The sequence below is a fragment of the Rhinolophus ferrumequinum genome, chromosome X (assembly GCF_004115265.2).
Source record: "Rhinolophus ferrumequinum isolate MPI-CBG mRhiFer1 chromosome X, mRhiFer1_v1.p, whole genome shotgun sequence".
NCBI lineage: Eukaryota > Metazoa > Chordata > Mammalia > Chiroptera > Rhinolophidae > Rhinolophus > Rhinolophus ferrumequinum.
This window is the reverse complement of record NC_046284.1, coordinates 84,177,965-84,196,681: the sequence shown is the minus strand read 5'-3', so window position 1 is coordinate 84,196,681 and position 18,717 is coordinate 84,177,965. Positions and strand designations below refer to the sequence as shown.

Here is an 18,717-nt window from a genome sequence, read left to right as displayed (position 1 = left end):
AGGGAGCATGTCCTAGAATGGACTTCTCCTTTTCAGTTACCTCAGCCTTCAAATAAGTGCTATCTTGTTCTCAGCCCTGGAGAGCAGGAGGGGTATGCTGCTTTGTCCCACCTGCTGTTTCAATTTTTTTGATGCAAAGAGACCACGTTAGGAGACCTTGGTTGGTCCAGAAGATCCTCCCAGAGGAAGCAACATAGGGCCTGCCTGCCTGCCTTTTACTTTTTTCTTGCCTTGTCTTTTGTGGAGCCAGGATGCGGTTACCTGTGTGAAAGAAAAGGGTCAGAGTGACATTCTTTAGGCTTGGACTGGAACGTGTTGCTGAACACCAAGCCTTTCAAGATGGTCCTCTTTAGCATTCTTAGAATTCTTTTTTGGGGACTGATGATTTTTATGGAACACAAGGTCCAAATGGCAAAGGTAGGACAGCCCTCTACTGCCCTCCTGGCTGAGGCCCCTACCTCGCCCCTGATTCGGGAGCTGTTAGAAGAAGCCCCTGACAAGCAACAGAGGAAGCCATGGGTCCTAGGGCATCCCATGCGGTACATGCTGGAGTTGTACCAGCGTTCAGCTGATGCTCGTGGGCACCCTAGGGAGAACCGCACCATTGGGGCCACCATGGTGAGGCTGGTGAGACCCTTGGCCAATGTAGCAAGGTCTCTCAGAGGTGAGTTATCATACCATACTGTACTGAAAGGGAGAGAAATGGGGAGGAAGAGTTTAGAGAGGATCTGTGAATTTACTGTCAGGCTTTATTGCCTGGTGGGCAGGTTTTTTCAGGCTTGGTTTTCAAAGGATGGCAAACTTGGAGAAAGCTGCCTCCAAGCCTGCTTCCCCTTAGGGCTCCAATTTTAAAAGAGATTGCCTTGGGGACTACCTGAGGAATCTCTCCGAGGCCTCAGGGCAATGGAGTGATGTGTCAACTCCTATCTTTCAAAGAAAGTATTACTGCTTGTTATGTCACTGAAAACTGTAATTGAGAAATACCCATATACATTCTTGTGGAGGGCTGTTTATATGTTGTCTTATTCTTAGAAGGCAACAAGTACAGGATGCTGAGTTGGGGAAACTTACAAAGCCTCAGAAAGGACAAAAACAAGCTAACATCTGAGGGTATGCATACCTGGCTCAGTGAGCATCTGCTATTGTACTTAACACTTAACGACAGCTACTATCTTTAGCTGTCATGGAGCAATTAGCTTAATTTTTAAAGGTAAGAAAACTAAAGCACAAAGAGATTAAATAACTTACAAAGGTCACAAGGACAGTGAGTGGCAGAGACAGGATTTGAGTCAAGTCTGTCTGATTCTCAAGTCTGTTCACAACTTCTCAAGTGTTTAAATGTTGTACCCTGATATCCTTGTATATCAAGCAGTTTTTCTATTTAGGCCATGTTGCTACTTTGGGTTTTTGGTACTAAATGTATTTTAGAATTATCTTTGCTCCCATCATGCTTAATTCTGCTTTAAACATCTGCATTAGACACTGTTCCAGGATAGCAGTGGGCTCCTGAAGAGCAGGGCTCTCTAGGGAATACAGATAGCTATCAACTTCAAGGAAATCTTGGGAACCTGGTGCGATCAATCTTGGGCCTTTGCTATTCTCAGAGATGACAACAGACAGAATATACAGTTCATCCTCCGAGCAAAACAACCAACATCCTCCTAGCTAACCTTTACTGTGAGCTTACCACATGCCAGTCATTGGGCAAAATACTTTACAAACATTATTTTCCTTAATCTTCACCACTATCACATGAAATAGGTACTGTTAACATACCCATTTCACAGGTGAAGAAACTGAGGCTCTAAGTAACTCACTCAATGTATCTCAGCTAGTAATTGGTGGAGCTGGCTGTGAAACCCAGGTTTTCATGCTCCAGAACCTGCACTTTTAATCACCCTGCTGTGCTGACTCCACAACAGATCTTAATTGAGCACCAGGCACTGTGTTTGGGTTGGGTATAAAGAGGAAAATAACTGCTTCCCTGACCTCTCTGAGCTCCCATTATAGTAGAATGCATAGATAAGTAATCGCATAATGGTGTTACAGCGTGATACTTTGAAAAGGATGAGCAGTAGGGCCCCCAGGACTCCAAAGAAGAAATGGGTCACTGCTTAAAGCAAGGAAAAGGAAGCGGGGACAGTTGGAAGGCCTCACTGAGCAGGTGGTATTTAAGCTGGACCTTGCACAAGGAGTAAGGAGACTATGCATAAAGAACCAGGGAAGTGCGTTCTGATTGAGAGAGAAAATAGCTTGGTGTAGGTAGAGACTCACTTGACAAATACCAGGGGTGCCAAAAAAATGTATACACATGGCGTGTATTCATCTTTTGTTATCGGTATATATTGAGTATTACAATTTTAATAATTTTAATAATTATTAAAATTATTAAAATACATTTTCTTAAAATGTGTATGCATTTTTGGCACCCTCTATTTGTTCAGCACCTACCTACTGAGTGCTAGGCACTGTTCTAGATGCAAACATAAACGTGTGATCAAGATAGGCATGGTTCTTATGGGTGAGACAAATAAGTAAACCGATAATTGCAAATCATGGTAAGTGCTATCAAAGAATGAAATCAGTTATTTTTGATAAAGAAATTCCCCCTTTGCATGGGCTTGTCAGGGAAGGCATCTTTGAAAAGGTGACATTGAGCTAAAGTTTGTAAAATAAGCTAGGCATGAGAAGACTACAGAGAAGTCTGATTTAGGCAGAATAAACAACATGTGCAAAGGCCTAGAGGGTAGAAACAAGCTTGAAGAGTAGAAGGGAAATGAGTATGGCTGGAGCCTATTGAGCATTGTGGAGAGTGGCAGGGTATGAGGCTGATGAAAGGCAGGGACTTGTAGGCCATTCTAAGGGATGTGGATTTCACTCCTAAGTGCAGCAGAAAGCTGCACAAATCAACTCTGTACAGATAATATGAGGCTAGAAAAAAGGATGCCTAGAATTAGGCCAGTATCCTGGTCTGAATGTAGGACATACTGGCATCTAGGGACTCTGGAAAAGGATCCAGAAATGGATGATGAGAGCAGAGCCTGATCTTTCCATCAGAACATGACCCAGCTGAATTGAGCTTGCCTGGAGAGCTATGCCAGGCCCAATCCCACAGGGTGTGTGAGTCAGCCATTTCCCTGAAAAGTTCTGAGCAGACCCTTCTTACTCTGATCCTTAGCAACCCCACCCTGCCTCAGGAAATATGTGATGTCAAAGTCTGAAAGGAAAGGGCAGTTCCTCACCAGACAGTCTGCTAGAGGTTGAGTTGGATTCCTTTCCAGTCAGGGTGGGGCAGGTGTATGGGTGAGCCTCTTGGAAAGATTATTGTACGATGGGAGAGTGGAGTAACTTGAGAAAGCAAATACAAGCCTGGCTTGGGCCTAGGGTGAATGATGACCAGTGCTCCAAACTTGGGCGTTTATTAAGCATGAGTTGCAACCTGAACTTTAAAAAAATATCCTGATACACGATGACATTAAAGAGCTTCTATATTGAAGGTCCCAGGCCTACAAAAGAATTCCAGGTTATAGATACAGTGAAGAAATACGAAGAATAATATGTAAATTAACCTGCAAATGTTTGGTAATAATATCTTTGAAAATGAAACAAGGCTTTTTCCCTTTTTTTTTTTAATTTAAGTTTATTGGGGTGACAATTGTTAGTAAAGTTACATAGATTTCAGGTGTACAATTCTGTATTACATCATCTATTCTGTGTTCACCAACCAGAATCAGTTCTCCTTCCATCACCATATATTTGTTCCCCTTTGCCGTCATCTACTACGCCCCTCCCCCCTTACCCTCTGGTAACCACTAAACTATTATCTGTGTCTATGAGTTTTTGTTTCTCATTTGTTTGTCTTGTTCTTTTGTTGGTTTTGGTTTATATACCACATATCAGTGAAATCATATGATTCTCCGCTTTTTCTGTCGGATTTATTTCGCTTAGCATTATAATCTCAAGATCCATCCATGTTGTCACAAATGGGCCTATATCATCTTTTCTTACCACCGAATAATATTCCATTGTGTATATATACCACAACTTCTACATCCATTCATCTATCGAAGGACATTTGGGTTGTTTCCATGTGTTGGCCACCGTAAACAAAGCTGCAATGAACATTGGAGCACATGTATCTTTATGGATAAATGTTTTCAGATTTTTTTTGGTAGATACCCAGGAGAGGGATTGCTGGGTCATATGGTAATTCTATTTGTAATTTTCTGAGGAACCTCCACACTGCCTTCCATAACGGCTGCACCAGTCTGCATTCCCACCAACAGTGTATGAAGGTTCCTTTTTCTCCACAGCCTCTCCAACACTTGTTACTATTTGTCTTGTTGATGATAGCCATCTGACTGGGGTGAGGTGATATCTAATTGTGTTTTTTATTTGCATTTCTCTGATGATTAGTGATGATGAGCATTTTTTCATATGTCTATTTGCCATTTGTATGTCCTCTTTGGAGAAATGTCTTTTCAGGTCCTCTGCCCATTCTTCATTTGGCTTGTTTGTTATTTTGTTGTTGAGTTTCATGAGTTCCTTGTATATTTTGGATATTAGCCCCTTATTGGAGGCACTGTTTGCAAAAATCTTCTCCCATTCAGTTGGTTGCCTCTTCATTTTGTCAATGGTTTCTTTTGCTGTGCAGAAGGTTTTAAGTTTCATATAGTCCCATTCGTTTATTCTAGCTTTTACTTCCATTGCCTTTGGAGTCAAATACATAAAATGCTCTTTGAACCCAAGGTCCATAAGTTTAGTACCTATGCTTTCTTCTTCCTTTTTTTTTTTTTTTGAGTTAAAGGTCCCTTTTATTTTTTTATTTTTTGTAATTTATTGGGGTGACAATTGTTAGTAAAATTACATAGATTTTGTACAGGTGTACAATTCTATGTTTTCTTCTATGCAGTATATTGTGTCAGGTCTTATGCTTAAGTCTTTGATCCATTTTGAATTAATTTTGGTACATGGTGACAGATAGCAGTCCAGTTGCATTCTTTTGCACGTGGCTATCCAATTAGCCCAGCACCATTTATTGAAGAGGCTGTCTTTTCTCCATTATAAGTTTTTTGCTTCTTTGTCAAAAATGATCTGTTCATATTTATGCAGTTTTATTTCTGGGTTCTCAATTCTATTCCATGGTCTATGTGTCTGTTTCTCTGCCAATACCATGCTGTTTTGATTATTGTAGCCCTGTAGCACAAGCTAAAGTCAGGGTGTGTGATATCTCCAATATTGTTCTTTTTTCTTAAGATTGTTTTGGCTATCCGGGGTCTTTTGTGGTCCCAAACAAATCTGATGATTTTTTTGTTCTATTTCTTTAAAAAATGCCATTGGGATTTTGATGGGGATTGCATTAAATCTGTATGTTGCTTTGGGTAATATGGCCATGGATTGATTCTTCCAATCCATGAGCACAGAATGTCTTTCCATTTCTGTGTGTCTTCTTCAATTTCTTTTAAAAATGTCTTACACTTTTCAGCATACAGGTCTTTCACATCCTTGGTTAAGTTTATTCCTAGGTATTTTATTCTTCTTGCAATTGCAAAAGGAATTGTTTTTTGTATTTCTTTTTCTGAGATTTCATTGTTAGTATATAGGAATGCAATGGACTTTTGTACGTTGTTTTTGTAGCCAGCAACTTTATTGGATTTGTTGATTGATTCTACTAGCTTTTTGTTGGAGTCTTTAGGGTTTTCTGCATATAGCATCATGTCATCTGCAAAGAGTGACAATTTAACTTCTCCATTCCCAATTTAGATGCCTTTTCTTTCTCCTGCCTGATTGCTCTGGCAAGGACTTCCAACACTATGTTGAAAAGCAGAGGTGATAGGAGACAGCCCTGTCGTGTTCCTGAACATAGAGCAAAGGGCTTCAGTTTTTCACCATTCATTATGAGATTAGCTGAGGGCTTGTCATATATGGCCTTTATTATGTTAAGGTATTTTCCTTCTATACCTATTTTATTAAGAGTTTTAATCATAAATGGATGTTGTATCTTGTCAAATGCTTTTTCTGCATCAATTGATATAATCATATGATTTTTGTCCTTTATTTTGTTTATGTGATGTGTCACGTTGATGGATTTGCGGATGTTGAACCATCCTTGTGCCCTGGGGATGAACCCCACTTGGTCCTGATGAATAATCTTTTTAACGGATTGTTGTATTCGATTTGCTAGAATTTTGTTTAGGATTTTTGCATCTGTATTCATCAGAGATATTGGTCTGTAGTTTTGTTTTTTTGTGTTGTCCTTAGCAGGTTTTGGTATCAGGGTAATGTTGGCCTCATAAAATGAGATAGGGAGTACTGTCTCTTCTTCAATTTTTTGGAAGAGTTTGAGCAGGATTGGTATTAGATCCTCTTTGAAGGTTTGGTAGAATTCACTAGTGAAGCCATCTGGTCAGGACTTTGGCTTTTGGGAAAGTTTTGGATGACTGATTCAATTTCGTTACTGGTGATCTGTCTGTTTAGATTTTCCAGTTCTTCATGGTTCAGCCTAGGAAGGCTATATGTTTCTAAGAACTTGTCCATTTCTTCTAGGTTATTGAATTTGGTGGCATATAGTCCTTCACAGTATTCTTGGATGATCCTTTGTATTTCTGTGATGTCCGTGATAACTTCCCCTTTTTCATTTCTGATTTTGTTAATTAGTGTCTTCTCTCCTTTTATCTTAGTGAGTCTAGCCGACGGTTTGTCAATTTTGTTAATCTTTTCAAAGAACCAGCTGTTTGTCACATTAATTTTTTCTATTGTCTTTTTGTTCTCTATTTCATTTAGTTCTGCTATGATTTTGTTATTTCCTTTCTTCTGGTGACCTTGGGTTTCGCTTGTTTTTCTTTTCTAGTTCTTTTAAGGTGTAACATGAGGTTATTTATTTAGGATTTTTCTTATTTCTTGAGATAGTCCTGTAATGATATCAATTTCTCTCTTAAAACTGCTTTCGCTGCATCCCAAAAATTTTGGTAGGATGTATTTTCATTGTCATTTGTTTCTATGTATCTTTTGATCTCTCCTCTAATTTCTTCTGTGACATGGTCGTTCTTTAAAAGTATGTTGTTTAATCTCCATGTATTTGTGTTTTTTCCTGCTTTCTTTTTGCAGTTGATATCCAATTTCAAACCCTTGTGATCAGAGAATATCCTTGGTATGATTTCCATCTTCTTAAATTTGCTGAGGCTGATTTTGTGTCCCAATATATGGTCTATCCTTGAGAATGTTCCATGTACACTAGAAAAAAAATGTATAGTCTGATGTTTTAGGACGAAGTGCTCTATATATGTCAATTACGTCCATTTCATCTAATGTGTCATTTAGGGATGCTTTTCATTATTTATTTTCTATTTGGATGATCTATTCATAGGTGTCAATGATGTATTTATGTCCCCTAGTATAACTGTGGTTTGGTCAATGTCTCCCTTGAGTTCTGTTAGTAGTTTCTTGATACATTTCGGTGCTCCCTGATTGGGGGCATAAATGTTGATGACTGTTATGTCTTCTTGTTGTATAGTCCCCTTTACCATTATGAAATGTCCATCTTTGTCTCTTGTTACCTTTTTCACCCTGAAGTCTGTTTCATCTGATATCAGTATGGCTACACCTGATGTTCTCTGGGTATCATTTGTTTGGAGTGTCAATTTCCACCCTTTCACTTTGAGTCTATGCTTGTCCTTGTAGCTGAGATGTGTCTCTTGGAGACAGCATATGTTTGGGTTTAGTTTTTTGATCCAATCTGCTACTCTGTGCTTTTTAATAGTGAGTTCAGTCCATTTACATTTAGGGTGATTATTGATATGTGAGGATTTGCTGTCATTCTATCTTTAGTTTTCTGGTAAGGCTGTGTCTCCATTGTTTCTTTGCCTTTTTGTTGTTGTCTATTATTTCTGTGTGGTTGTATTCTATGATGTTTCCCTCTGTTTCTTCTTTTATTACGGTATATATTTCAGTTCTGGATTTTTCTTTGAGTGGGTACCCTTAAGTTTTTGTAAAAGAAAGTTTGATATTTAGAGTATTCCATTTTCTTCAGCACGCTTACTTTCTCCATTCCCATATTCCAGTTCAGGCCTTTACTCTCCCCCTTTTTATGTTTTGGTTGCCACAAATTGTCCCTGTTTAAGGGGTTGAATAGCCTCCTTTAGTATTTCTTGTAGTGCAGGTCGTGTATTAGAAAATTCCCTCAGCTTCTGTATATCTGGAAAGGTCTTTAATCCTCCTTCATATCTAAAGGCTATCTTTGCTGGATATATTATTCTTGGCTCATAATTTCTCTCTTTCAATAGTTTGAATATTTGGTTCCACTCCCTCCTGGCTTGTAGAGTCTGCTGAAAAATCTGATGATGATCTAATGGGCTTTCCTTTGTAGCTTACCATCTTATTTTCCCTGGCTGCCTTGAGGATTCTTTCTTTGTCATTGATTTTTGACAGCTTCAATACAATGTGCCTTGGAGAAGGCCTGTTAGGATTGAGGTAATTAGGTGTTCTTTTTGCTTCTTGGATTCGAGGATCCAGTTCTGTCCACAAGTTTGGGAAGTTCTCATCAACAATTTGTTTGAATATACTCTCTGTTCCCTTCTCTCTTTTTCTCCTTCTGGTATGCCCATTATTCTTATATTGCTCTTTCTGATGGAGTCAGAAAGTTCTTGTCGAGTTCTTTCATTTCTTTTAAGTCTCAAGTCTCTTCTTCCATCCATGTCATTTCCAGATTTCTGTCTTCGATGTCACTGATTCTTTCCTCCATCTGGTCAACTCTACTACCCAAGCTGGCTATTTCATCCTTCATTTCTTCTATTGAGCTCTTAATGTCCGGAAATTCTGTTTGGTTGTTTTTGAAAATTTCAATCTCTTTCGTAAAATGCTCATGTTGTTCTTTGATTGTGTTTCTGAGTTCATTAAATTGCCTTTCTCTGTTTTCTTGCATCTCATTGAGTTTTTTCAGAACTGCAATCTTGAATTCTCTGTCATTATGTCACATATTTCCATATCTATAAGTTCCTTTTCTGGAGACTTTTCACTTTCTTTCTTAGCTGTCTTGTTGCCTTTGTTATTCATGGCAATTAATGATTTATTATTTCTCTTCCTAGACATCTACAGGAGTGGGTAGATGCATCAAGTTGATAGGAATAGGTCTTTCTTTGTTTTCTAGTACATGGTGGTAGAATGTGTTATTTTTTCTCCGACTGCAGTCCTTTTTTCTCTCCTACATTGTAGTGTTATGTTTTCTCTGCACTATTCCAGCTTCTCACACAATGGGGGTATTCCCTGGAAGATGGGCTTCTCCTCTGTTAACAGTTCACCTGGGTCATATGTCACCGCATCCCTGTGGGGATGCGGAGAGCTTTTGAAGTTCCAAACCTCTTCCTGTGCCAGATTCAGAGCCCATATGTTTCAGCAGTTCTGTTTACTCCTGCAGGGCTCCGCCCAGGGAGGTGGGGACAGGGGTGGGGTGAGTTGTGAGAGTTGGCCCAGAGCAATGACTGCAACCACCACCACTTGTCTTGCCTCCACAGCTCCCTCCCCTTTACCAAAACTAGTTGGGCTACCAACCTGTATCTGCAGACCACAGTTCTCAGAATGCAAATATTCTGTTCTTTTGATCTGACACTGCTATGGTTCCAGTTCTAGCACTTGGCAGGTGAGGGCAGGGCGAGCTCTGGGAAGGAAGAGAGGGGGCGGCTAGTCTCAGTGCCTAAGGCTTCCATTCTCTGCTCGGCAGTGAGGGCTTAAACCACCGTTTTCAGCCTTCTTCCCTCAGTCTTTGCTCCGAGGTCTCTGCTGTGACCTTTGGTTTCAGCCATGTTATATGCTGTCCCCTCAGCCCTGTGGGCCATAAACGCAGCCCTAGCAGTCCAAGTTCTCCCTTTCCCATAGCTGCGGTAGTTCCGGGATGCATGGAGCTTGGAGCATTTAGCTAGGTCTGCGTCCTGCGCCCGTGCGTCCCCGTCTCTGCACTTCTCCCTTCTCTCCTCCCCTGTTCGCGCAATTTGGCCACCTTTAGGTGAATTCAGTAGGGAGACTCTTTATCTTGCCTGTCTTTTGTGCAGGGAGTCCTTTGTGGAGTTATTGTTGTTCAATTTGTTGTAAATTCCAGGTGAGATTTCCAGAGGCTCATCTCACACCACCATTTTGATGATGTCTCTCTAAAGAAGGCTTTTTCTTGTGATTTCTGGTTTTTGTAATTTTTGCACTTGACCTGTGCCAGGAGGGGGCACAGAAGTTCAGAGCATTGCAGGCTCCGTCTTCCACCCTTTTGACCACTGGGTGTCAACTTTATAGTTTGGAATATTTCTTGAACTTTCTGTATCAGTAAATTTTATATTTAATATCTCTCTCTCTCTCTCTCTCTCTCTCACACACACACACACACACACACACACACACACACACACAACTTAATCACTAAGAGGCATGCAAACAAAATATTTATATAACTGAGGCCTTTTTGACTTTGGTATTTAGAGGAATGGTGGTACAATGAATAGGTAAATGAGGAATCATTTCCAGTAAGAAGTAGAAAAAGGAGAGACTGAGGGTTAAGGCCCAAAAAGAAGTAACTGCTCAAGAAGTAATTGTTAAAGTAGAAAGCAGAAATGGCAAAATAACTGCCTCCGCTAGGAGTGGATAGACAAAATTATTCTGTGGCATCTTGGCCCTGGATTTGAAGTGACAGCTGGCCATAGCCCCCAATATTGGACTGTCACTCCAAAGCTGCATCTTTATAGTGATATGACACAAGGACTCATTCTTAATTTGTGTATGACTGAGCAATTCTCTTAATTGTTCACCTTTAATAGTCAACTAAAAACATGATTGATCCTTTCCCATACATACAATACACACAAAATAATTCTACATTTGAGGGTTTTTTCTCAGCCTTCTGCTGTGAGTGATCTAAAAATTAGACACAACTTCCCTTCTTAAGAGAAACAGACTTGGGCTCAAATCTTGATTCTATCAAATACTGGCTCTGTGTCCTCTGGCATAGCTTCTCTGAGACTCAATTTCCTTGTCTTCAAAAATAGGGATAATAACTAGCTCATAAGAATATTGCAGGTTAAAGAGCTAATGCATGTAAAACATCTAATATATTAGTAAGTACTCAATAAACGATAGCTATTATCATGATCTTAAGTTAATTTTCAGGCTGCTTATAGCTCTCAGTATGTACTAAGAAGGTATAGTACACCCTGTAAGGGAGATTCAGTCTCCGAGGCAAGAAGCTAATCCTCTGCTCTTGTTCCCTCTTACTTATGCAGGCCTCTGGCATATACAGCCCCTGGATTTTCTCCTGAGGCCAAACCGGGCAGCGTACCAATTAGTCAGAGCCACTGTGGTTTATCGCCATCAACTCCACCTAACTGGCTTCCATCTCTCCTGCCATGTGGAGCCCTGGGTCCAGAAAAGCCCAACCAACCACTTTCCTTCCTCAGGAAGAGGTTTCTCCAAGCCTTCGCAGATATCTAAAGCTTGGACAGAGATGGATATCACACAACACATTCGAGAAGGACTCTGGAATCTCAAGGGACACAGGGTTCTACAACTCCGCTTCATGTGTCAGCAGCAAAAAGGTCGTGAGGGTCTAGAGCTCCCATGGCATGACGCATCATCCTTGGACACTGCCTTCTTGTTACTCTATTTCAATGACACTCATAAAAGTGTTCAGAAGGCCAAACTTCTCCCCGGAGGCCTAGAGGACTTTATGGAAAGGGAATCTTCTCTTCTCTTGCGGAGGGCCCGGCGAGCAGGCAGTATCACATCTAAAATTCCTGGTCCCTCTCAGGATCACGATGGGCCTGAAAGTAACCAATGTTCCCTCCACCATTTCCAAGTCAGTTTCCACCAGCTGGGCTGGGATCACTGGATCATTGCTCCCAATCTCTATACCCCAAACTACTGTAAGGGAACGTGCCCTCGGGTACTACGCTATGGTCTCAATTCTCCCAATCATGCCATTATCCAGAACCTTGTCAATGAGCTGGTGGACCAGAGTGTTCCTCAACCCTGCTGTGTTCCTTATAAATATGTTCCCATTAGCATCCTTCTGATTGAGGCAAATGGAAATATCTTGTACAAGGAGTATGAGGATATGATCGCCCAGTCCTGCACATGCAGGTGATAGCACAGGTACAGGTAGCTCAGGTTTCCCAAGAAATTGAAGTAGGGTTTAAAGTAAAGATTAATGTTAAAGCTGCAGGTGATCCTCTAGCTAATGTATGGGTTTTATTCCTTACCTTAAGTGTTGTTACTTAAATCTCTTCCCCTATTTATGAGCTTCTCACTTTATAGAAACAGCTCTGACACCAAATATCAATACGTCTTAACCACTAGTTAGAGCCCTTAATGCTTGAGTAAGATGTTCCTTTGGAGATGTCCTCTCTATTTTCTTATCTTTTTATTGTGACTGTCGAAAGTCACTGGTCCATGATGGTAGAACTTTAGGAATTGTCCCACCAAGGCCTGGTAAAGGTAGAATCTTCCTAGCATCCATCTTCTGAAGCTCTCTAGAAGATTTGGGGTGAAGAAAGCAGCTTGAGATTTTTATACTCTTCCTTGCCTCCTATATCTTAGAAAATAATACCTAATCAGAAAGTCTGCCTACTTGGATTGCCCTCTAAATCTAAAAGGAACTTTTCTCAGGTGGATTAGAAAACTTTTAAGCAATAATCTCCATAAAAATCATTTGAGGGGGACAGAGGAAGAGAATCTTTTCTAAACTATCAGGGCTTTTCCTCTGAACCTGGGAAAAGTATCTGGGATTCTTTACTACGCCAGGGTGAGGAGAGCAGCCTTTAATAAGGCCAGTAGGGAAACTTGAGTATGGAGCTGTCTGAGATTAAATCACTTCAAAACCACCTGCATCTATGGTAAAGAGAAAGAGAGGAAAAGCTGTCATTGCTGATTAGGATTACGTATGGGGGAATCATTTTAAACTTTCCGTAGAACAATAGATTTTACAGGGTACTTTCTTGTTTTATGTAACACTTAAAGCCCTGTTAATTTCTCCACAACAAAAAGCTCCCTAGTGGCTCAGAGGCTAGGAGTTGGCCTGGATGGGGGTGGAAGGGGTAGAAGGCTTCAGTTAGGAAGCTTGAAGGGCTGTGGGGGAAGATTGAAACATGCTGAGGCCTGGGGCTGACTTCAGTCTGGGCTTGCCTGTTTGTGCATATTCTGTTTGGCTGTGGGCATGGGTCTCTGGGGGAAGATGGGCTTGCTGTCTTGGGAGACATGGAGCTCTACCTTAGACTACATGATGCTTTCAGTGTGACTCTTTTCTACTCCTATGATGTATTGAAGTGATGGGAACTGGGCTGTGTTACAAATAAATTATTTTGTTGATATTAAAGAGACTCTTGAATGTTTTGGGGATTGGGAGAGAGTGCGTGGAAGCAATTTATTTCTTTTGTTCCCTTTAGCTATGGCAAGGAGCTGAACCCCAATTTCCCAAATGTGGGGCTGGAGGCTCCTTTGAAGTTCTGCTCTCTTAAGGCAGCTCTAGCTCCCCAAGGGGCCCCTTTGAAGAACCCCCGTAAGGCCTTTTCCCTACCCAACTGTTCCTTGATTAGTCTTACAGCCATTCTCAGTGGGATGGAACTGATTTAGGGTGGGTGCATGTATTTGCCAAATGTAAATCCCTATCTCTTTCTTACCTATCAATTGTAAATTAACTCATCTTATGACTCCCTTTTCAATAATTGGTTCCAGCTAGACTGAATATCTTACACGTCTATAAATACACAAATTTTATTCTTCTGCCTGAGGAGCTGTTCCTTAACATCCTTTTGTCTACCTACCTTCTTTACTGTATCTTTAGGAATCAGCTCAGGCATATCTCTTCATCTCCACAATGTCCCCATGACACCACAGATTCAGATATGTGCCCCCTCCCACTATGTGCTCACATAGCACTATTTGCTTTCCTTTCACACACTCCAATGTAACTGTCTTTCTTTTTTTTTTCAAAAAGATGGATCTCCTTTTGAGAGTTTCAATTGTGTTTTACCTGTTTCTGAATTACTGGATCCTAGCACATAGTACATCCTTGATGGATACAAACATAGGACAGTGATACTTTTTCTTTTTTGTGAGGGATGCATTCTTCCTGACATGGATTATTTCAATGTTTACATATTTCATTAATTTTCCATTGGAATAAATATAAGATAGCTTTTGTATATAAAGTAAGATTATTAACTTTTGCCCCATTATTTCAAAATCATGATTCAAATTACAGTAGAATGTGACAGCTGTGTTCTTGAGTAAGGCGTTTTGTGGAATCATTATACATGCTGCAAGTCAACATGGGAGAGTAAATGTGGGCTTCGAGTCCAGCCATTTCCCCAGCCTTCCTGCAGTAGGCACAAATACTAACAGGCCTGAACACAGATTTTGGTCACAGGACCAGATTCTGAGTTCAGCATCTCAGTGTTCTTTGGGATTTTCAGAAAATCATGGTCTCTTAGCCTTGTGAGTCCTGAGTACATCTGAAACTTAATCTGTTTATGGAGGGCTCAGGGTAATTGACCCCATTATCCATTAAGCCCTGAGTTGTCAGAATATCCAAAGAAAACACTGGCAGAATGAGATCAACTGTGGCTGATGTTATGGATTATCTTTTAAAATACTGCTTTCAGCTCCACAGTTTTTCTCAAGTCTGAAGTAAGAGATCTATACCTCAAACCTTCTTCTGGGAGGAAGGAGATATATTTGCTAGTGGAGGAGTGTCTGGATGAGAGTCTGTCTGCCTAGGTGGGTGGGGAGAAATAATTGGTCCAGACAGGGAAAGCAGGGAGCAAGGTCTACTTTGTCCCAGCTCTTTCAGTGACTAGGCCAGAACTTAATTCAATGTATGAGTGCAAAAGGAGGAGGCATTTAAGGTTGCTTCTGACCCTGGAGCTCTGTTACATTTACCTTCATAGTATATTACATCCAATTCTGGGCAAAGTTGGGAAGCAGGTAAAATTTATTTTCAGTTCCACCAAATATTTGGGTACCTAATTTTGTAAAAGAAGGTTTCATGTGTCTTTAGTTAATTCTCCCAACAGCACTATGAAGTGGAAGGTATTAGCCCCATTTTAAAAAATAAATTATTTATTGAGATATAGTTCACATACCATAAAAGGCACCATTTTACATGTTCAATCCAGTTATTTTTAGTATATTCAGAGTTGTGCAAAAATCACTACACTCAATTTCACCACAAATAGAAAGCCTACACCACTTAGGAGTTAATCTCCATTTCCCTGCCCCAGCCTCAACCCCTGGCAACCACTTATCTACTTCTTTTTCTATGGCTTATGAATATTTATTTATGTAAGTCAAAATATATGATATTTGGCTTTTTGTGACTGTCTTCAACTTAGCATAATGCTTTCAAGGTTCTTCTGTGTTGTTCATTCCTTTTTATTGCTGAATAAAATTCAACTGTAGAATATACATTTTGTTTATCCATTCATCAGTTGATGGGCATTTGAGTTGTTTCTACTTTTTGGCTTTTATGAATAATACTGTCATAAATGTTCATATGGAAGTTTTTGTGGAAGTTCATGTGAAAAGTTCATGTGAAAGTGTGGACATATATATTCAACCATCTTGTGTATACGCATATACCTAAGAGTAATAATGTTGAATCATATGGTAACAATGTTTAACATTTTGATAAACTGCTAAATCATTTTCCAAAGTGGCTGCACCATCTTACAATCCAGCAGTGTATAAGGGTTTCAATTTCTCCACATCCTTATCAACACTTGTTATTGTCTTTTTTATTGTAGCCATACTAGTGGAGGTGAAGTGGTATTACATCGTGGTTTTGGTTTCATTTCCCTAATGACTAGTGATATTGAACATCTTTTCACGTGCTTATTTGCAATTTGCATATCTTCTTTAGATAAATGTCTATTCAAGTCATTTGCCCAGTTTTTAATTGGATTGTCTCTTATTGTTGATTTGTAAAAGTTCTGTATATATCCTGGATGTTAGTCCCTTTATCAGATGTATGATTTGCAAGTATTTTGTCTGATTCTGTGAATTGCCTTTTAGCTTTCTTGATGGTGTCCTTTGAAGCAAAAAAAATTAATTTGGAAGAAATGCAATTCATCTATTATTGTCATTTGTTGCTTGTGTTTCTGGTGTTATCTAAAAAACATTGCACAACCCAAGCTCATGAGGATTTACACCTGACTTTTTCTAAGAGATTTTATAGTTTTAGTTGTAACATTTAGGTGTTTAATCCATTTTAGTTAATTTTTGAATATGGTATGAGATAAAGGTCTAACTTCACTCATCTTTATATAGATATCCAATTGTCACAGGAATATTTGTTGAAATGACTAATCTTTCCCCCATTTAATTGTCTTGATAGGCTTGTCAAAAATTGACCATACATTTAATCTACAACAATGGAAGCAAGAATTTACATTGGGGTACAGACAGTCTATTCAATAAATGGTGCTGGGAAATCTGAACAGACACATGTAAAAAAATGAATGAAGCTTATGCCATATACAAGAATAAATTCAAAATGGATGAAAGACTTAAATATAAGATCTGAAACCATAAAACTCCTAGAAGAAAATATAGGAAGTACTGTATTTCCCTGAAAATAAGACCTAGCTGGACCATTAGCTCTAATGTCTTTTGGAGCAAAAATTAATATAAGACCTGGTCTTATTTTAATATAAGACCGGGTATAATATAATATAATATAATACCGGGTCTTACATAATATAATATAAGACTGGGTATAATATAATATAATATAACATATAATACAATATGGGGTCTTATATTAATTTTTGCTCCAAAAGATGCATTAGAGCTGATGGTCGGCTATGTCTTATTTTCGGGGAAACATGGTAAATTTGCAGACATTATCCTTAGTAAGATTTTTATGAATATATCCCGTTGGGCAGGGAAGAAAGGGAAAAAAATAAACATATGGGATTACATCAAACTAAAAAGTTTTTTCACAGCAAAGGAAGCCATCAATAGAACAAACAGGCATCCTACTGAATGGGAGAAGATATTTGTCAGTGATACATCTGACAAGAGGTTAATATCCAAAATTTATTTTAAAAAAAAAAAAAACCATTCAACTCAACACAAAAAAACAACAAACAACCCAATTCAAAATTGGGCAGAGGACATGAAGAGGCATTTCTCTAAAGAAGACATACAGATGGCCAACAGATGTATGAAAAAACGCTCAACCTCACTAATCATTAGAGAAATGCAAATAAAAACCACAATGAGATACCACCTCACCCCAGTCAAAATGGCTATCATCAATAGATCAACAAACAAGTGTTGGTGAGGATGTGGAGAAAAGGGAACACTTGTGCACTGTTGGTGGGATTGCAGATTGGTGCAGCCACTATGGAAAACAGTATGGAGGTATCTCAAAAATCTGAAAATGGAACTACCTTATGACCCAGCAATTTCACTCCTAGGTAACTATCTGGAGTAATCCAAAACGCTAATTCGAAAAAATTCGAAAAATTTATGTACCCCTATGTTTATTGCAGCAGTATACATAATAGCCAAGACATGAAAACTACCGAAATGCCCGTCAGTAGACGACTGGATTAAGAAACTGTGGTACATTTATAAAATGGAGTATTACACAGCCGTAAAGAAGAATGAAATATTACCATTTGCAACAATATGGATGGACCTAGACAACATTATGTTAAGTGAAATAAGTCAGAGAAAGACAAATACCATATGATCTCATTTATATGTGGACTCTAAAGAAAAGAATAAATGAATTAACTATCAGAAACAGTCTCAGAGACATAGAGGAAAAACTGAGGCTTGCTAGATAGGAGTGGGGTGAGGATAAGGCGGAAGGTGAGGGGATTAGAAAGCACAATCGGTAACCGCAAGATTGCCACGGGGATACGAAAGTCAATTTTGGGAATGTAATCAATGATGTAAAGATTTTGTAGGGTATCTGATGGACACTTGTCTCATTAGGGAGACCACCTCAGGGATGATGTAGATGCCTGATCACTGCACTGTACACCTGAAGCTGAAGCTGAACAATAATAAATGTCAACTATAATTATATATATATGGTTTTATATATATATATATATATATATATATATATATATATATATATATACACACACACACACATATATACACACACACACACACATATATATATGGTTACAAGAAGTGGAGTACAGCATTAGAAATAGAGACAGTGGAAATGTAATGGATGTACGCAATGTCAGAAAGGTACTAGATGGGAGGAGGAGGGTTATCACTGTGTGAGGGATATAAATGATAAATGTCTAACTATTACATTGTTTTATACACCTGAAACTAATATTAAAAAAAGATGGAAATAAAATTGTGCACAAAAAGAAGTGAGAAGCAGATTAAAACAGTGCTGTATAAAAACATCAATTAAACACAAAGAAGGAAGTCATGGAGGAAATGAGGAACAAATATAGTAAGATATATAGAAAACAACAAAATGGTAGAAGTACTTCCTTATCACTAATTACTTTAAATGCAAATGTATTACATTCTCCAATTAAAGGCAGAAATTGGCAGAACGGATATAACAAACATCCAACAGTGTATTATCTACAAGAGATATATTTTAAATCCAAAGGGAAAAAATTGAAAGTGAAAAAGTTGAAATCATTATTCCATGTAAATAGTAACCAAAAGAGAGTTGAGATGGCTATAACAATGTCAAATAAA

The 18,717-nt window shown here is 39.0% G+C and overlaps 1 protein-coding gene across 1 annotated transcript; it reads left to right on the top strand.

The window, feature by feature from the left end:
* Positions 1-318: 318 nt before the first annotated feature.
* On the top strand, positions 319-12,115 carry BMP15 (bone morphogenetic protein 15). The gene is made up of 2 exons (XM_033117508.1): positions 319-664; positions 11,256-12,115. Exons 1-2 carry the CDS (start codon positions 340-342, stop codon positions 12,113-12,115), a joined length of 1,185 nt encoding a protein of 394 aa, XP_032973399.1. The 5' UTR covers positions 319-339.
* The last annotated feature ends 6,602 nt before the right edge of the window (positions 12,116-18,717 follow it).

Coding starts and splice junctions, on each gene's coding strand:
- BMP15 (XM_033117508.1), top strand. CDS start 340: ATGGTCCTCTTTAGCATTCTTAGAATTCTTTTTTGGGGACTGATGATT. Junction 665..11,255: donor TGTAGCAAGGTCTCTCAGAG/GTGAGTTATCAT, acceptor TTACTTATGCAG/GCCTCTGGCATATACAGCCC.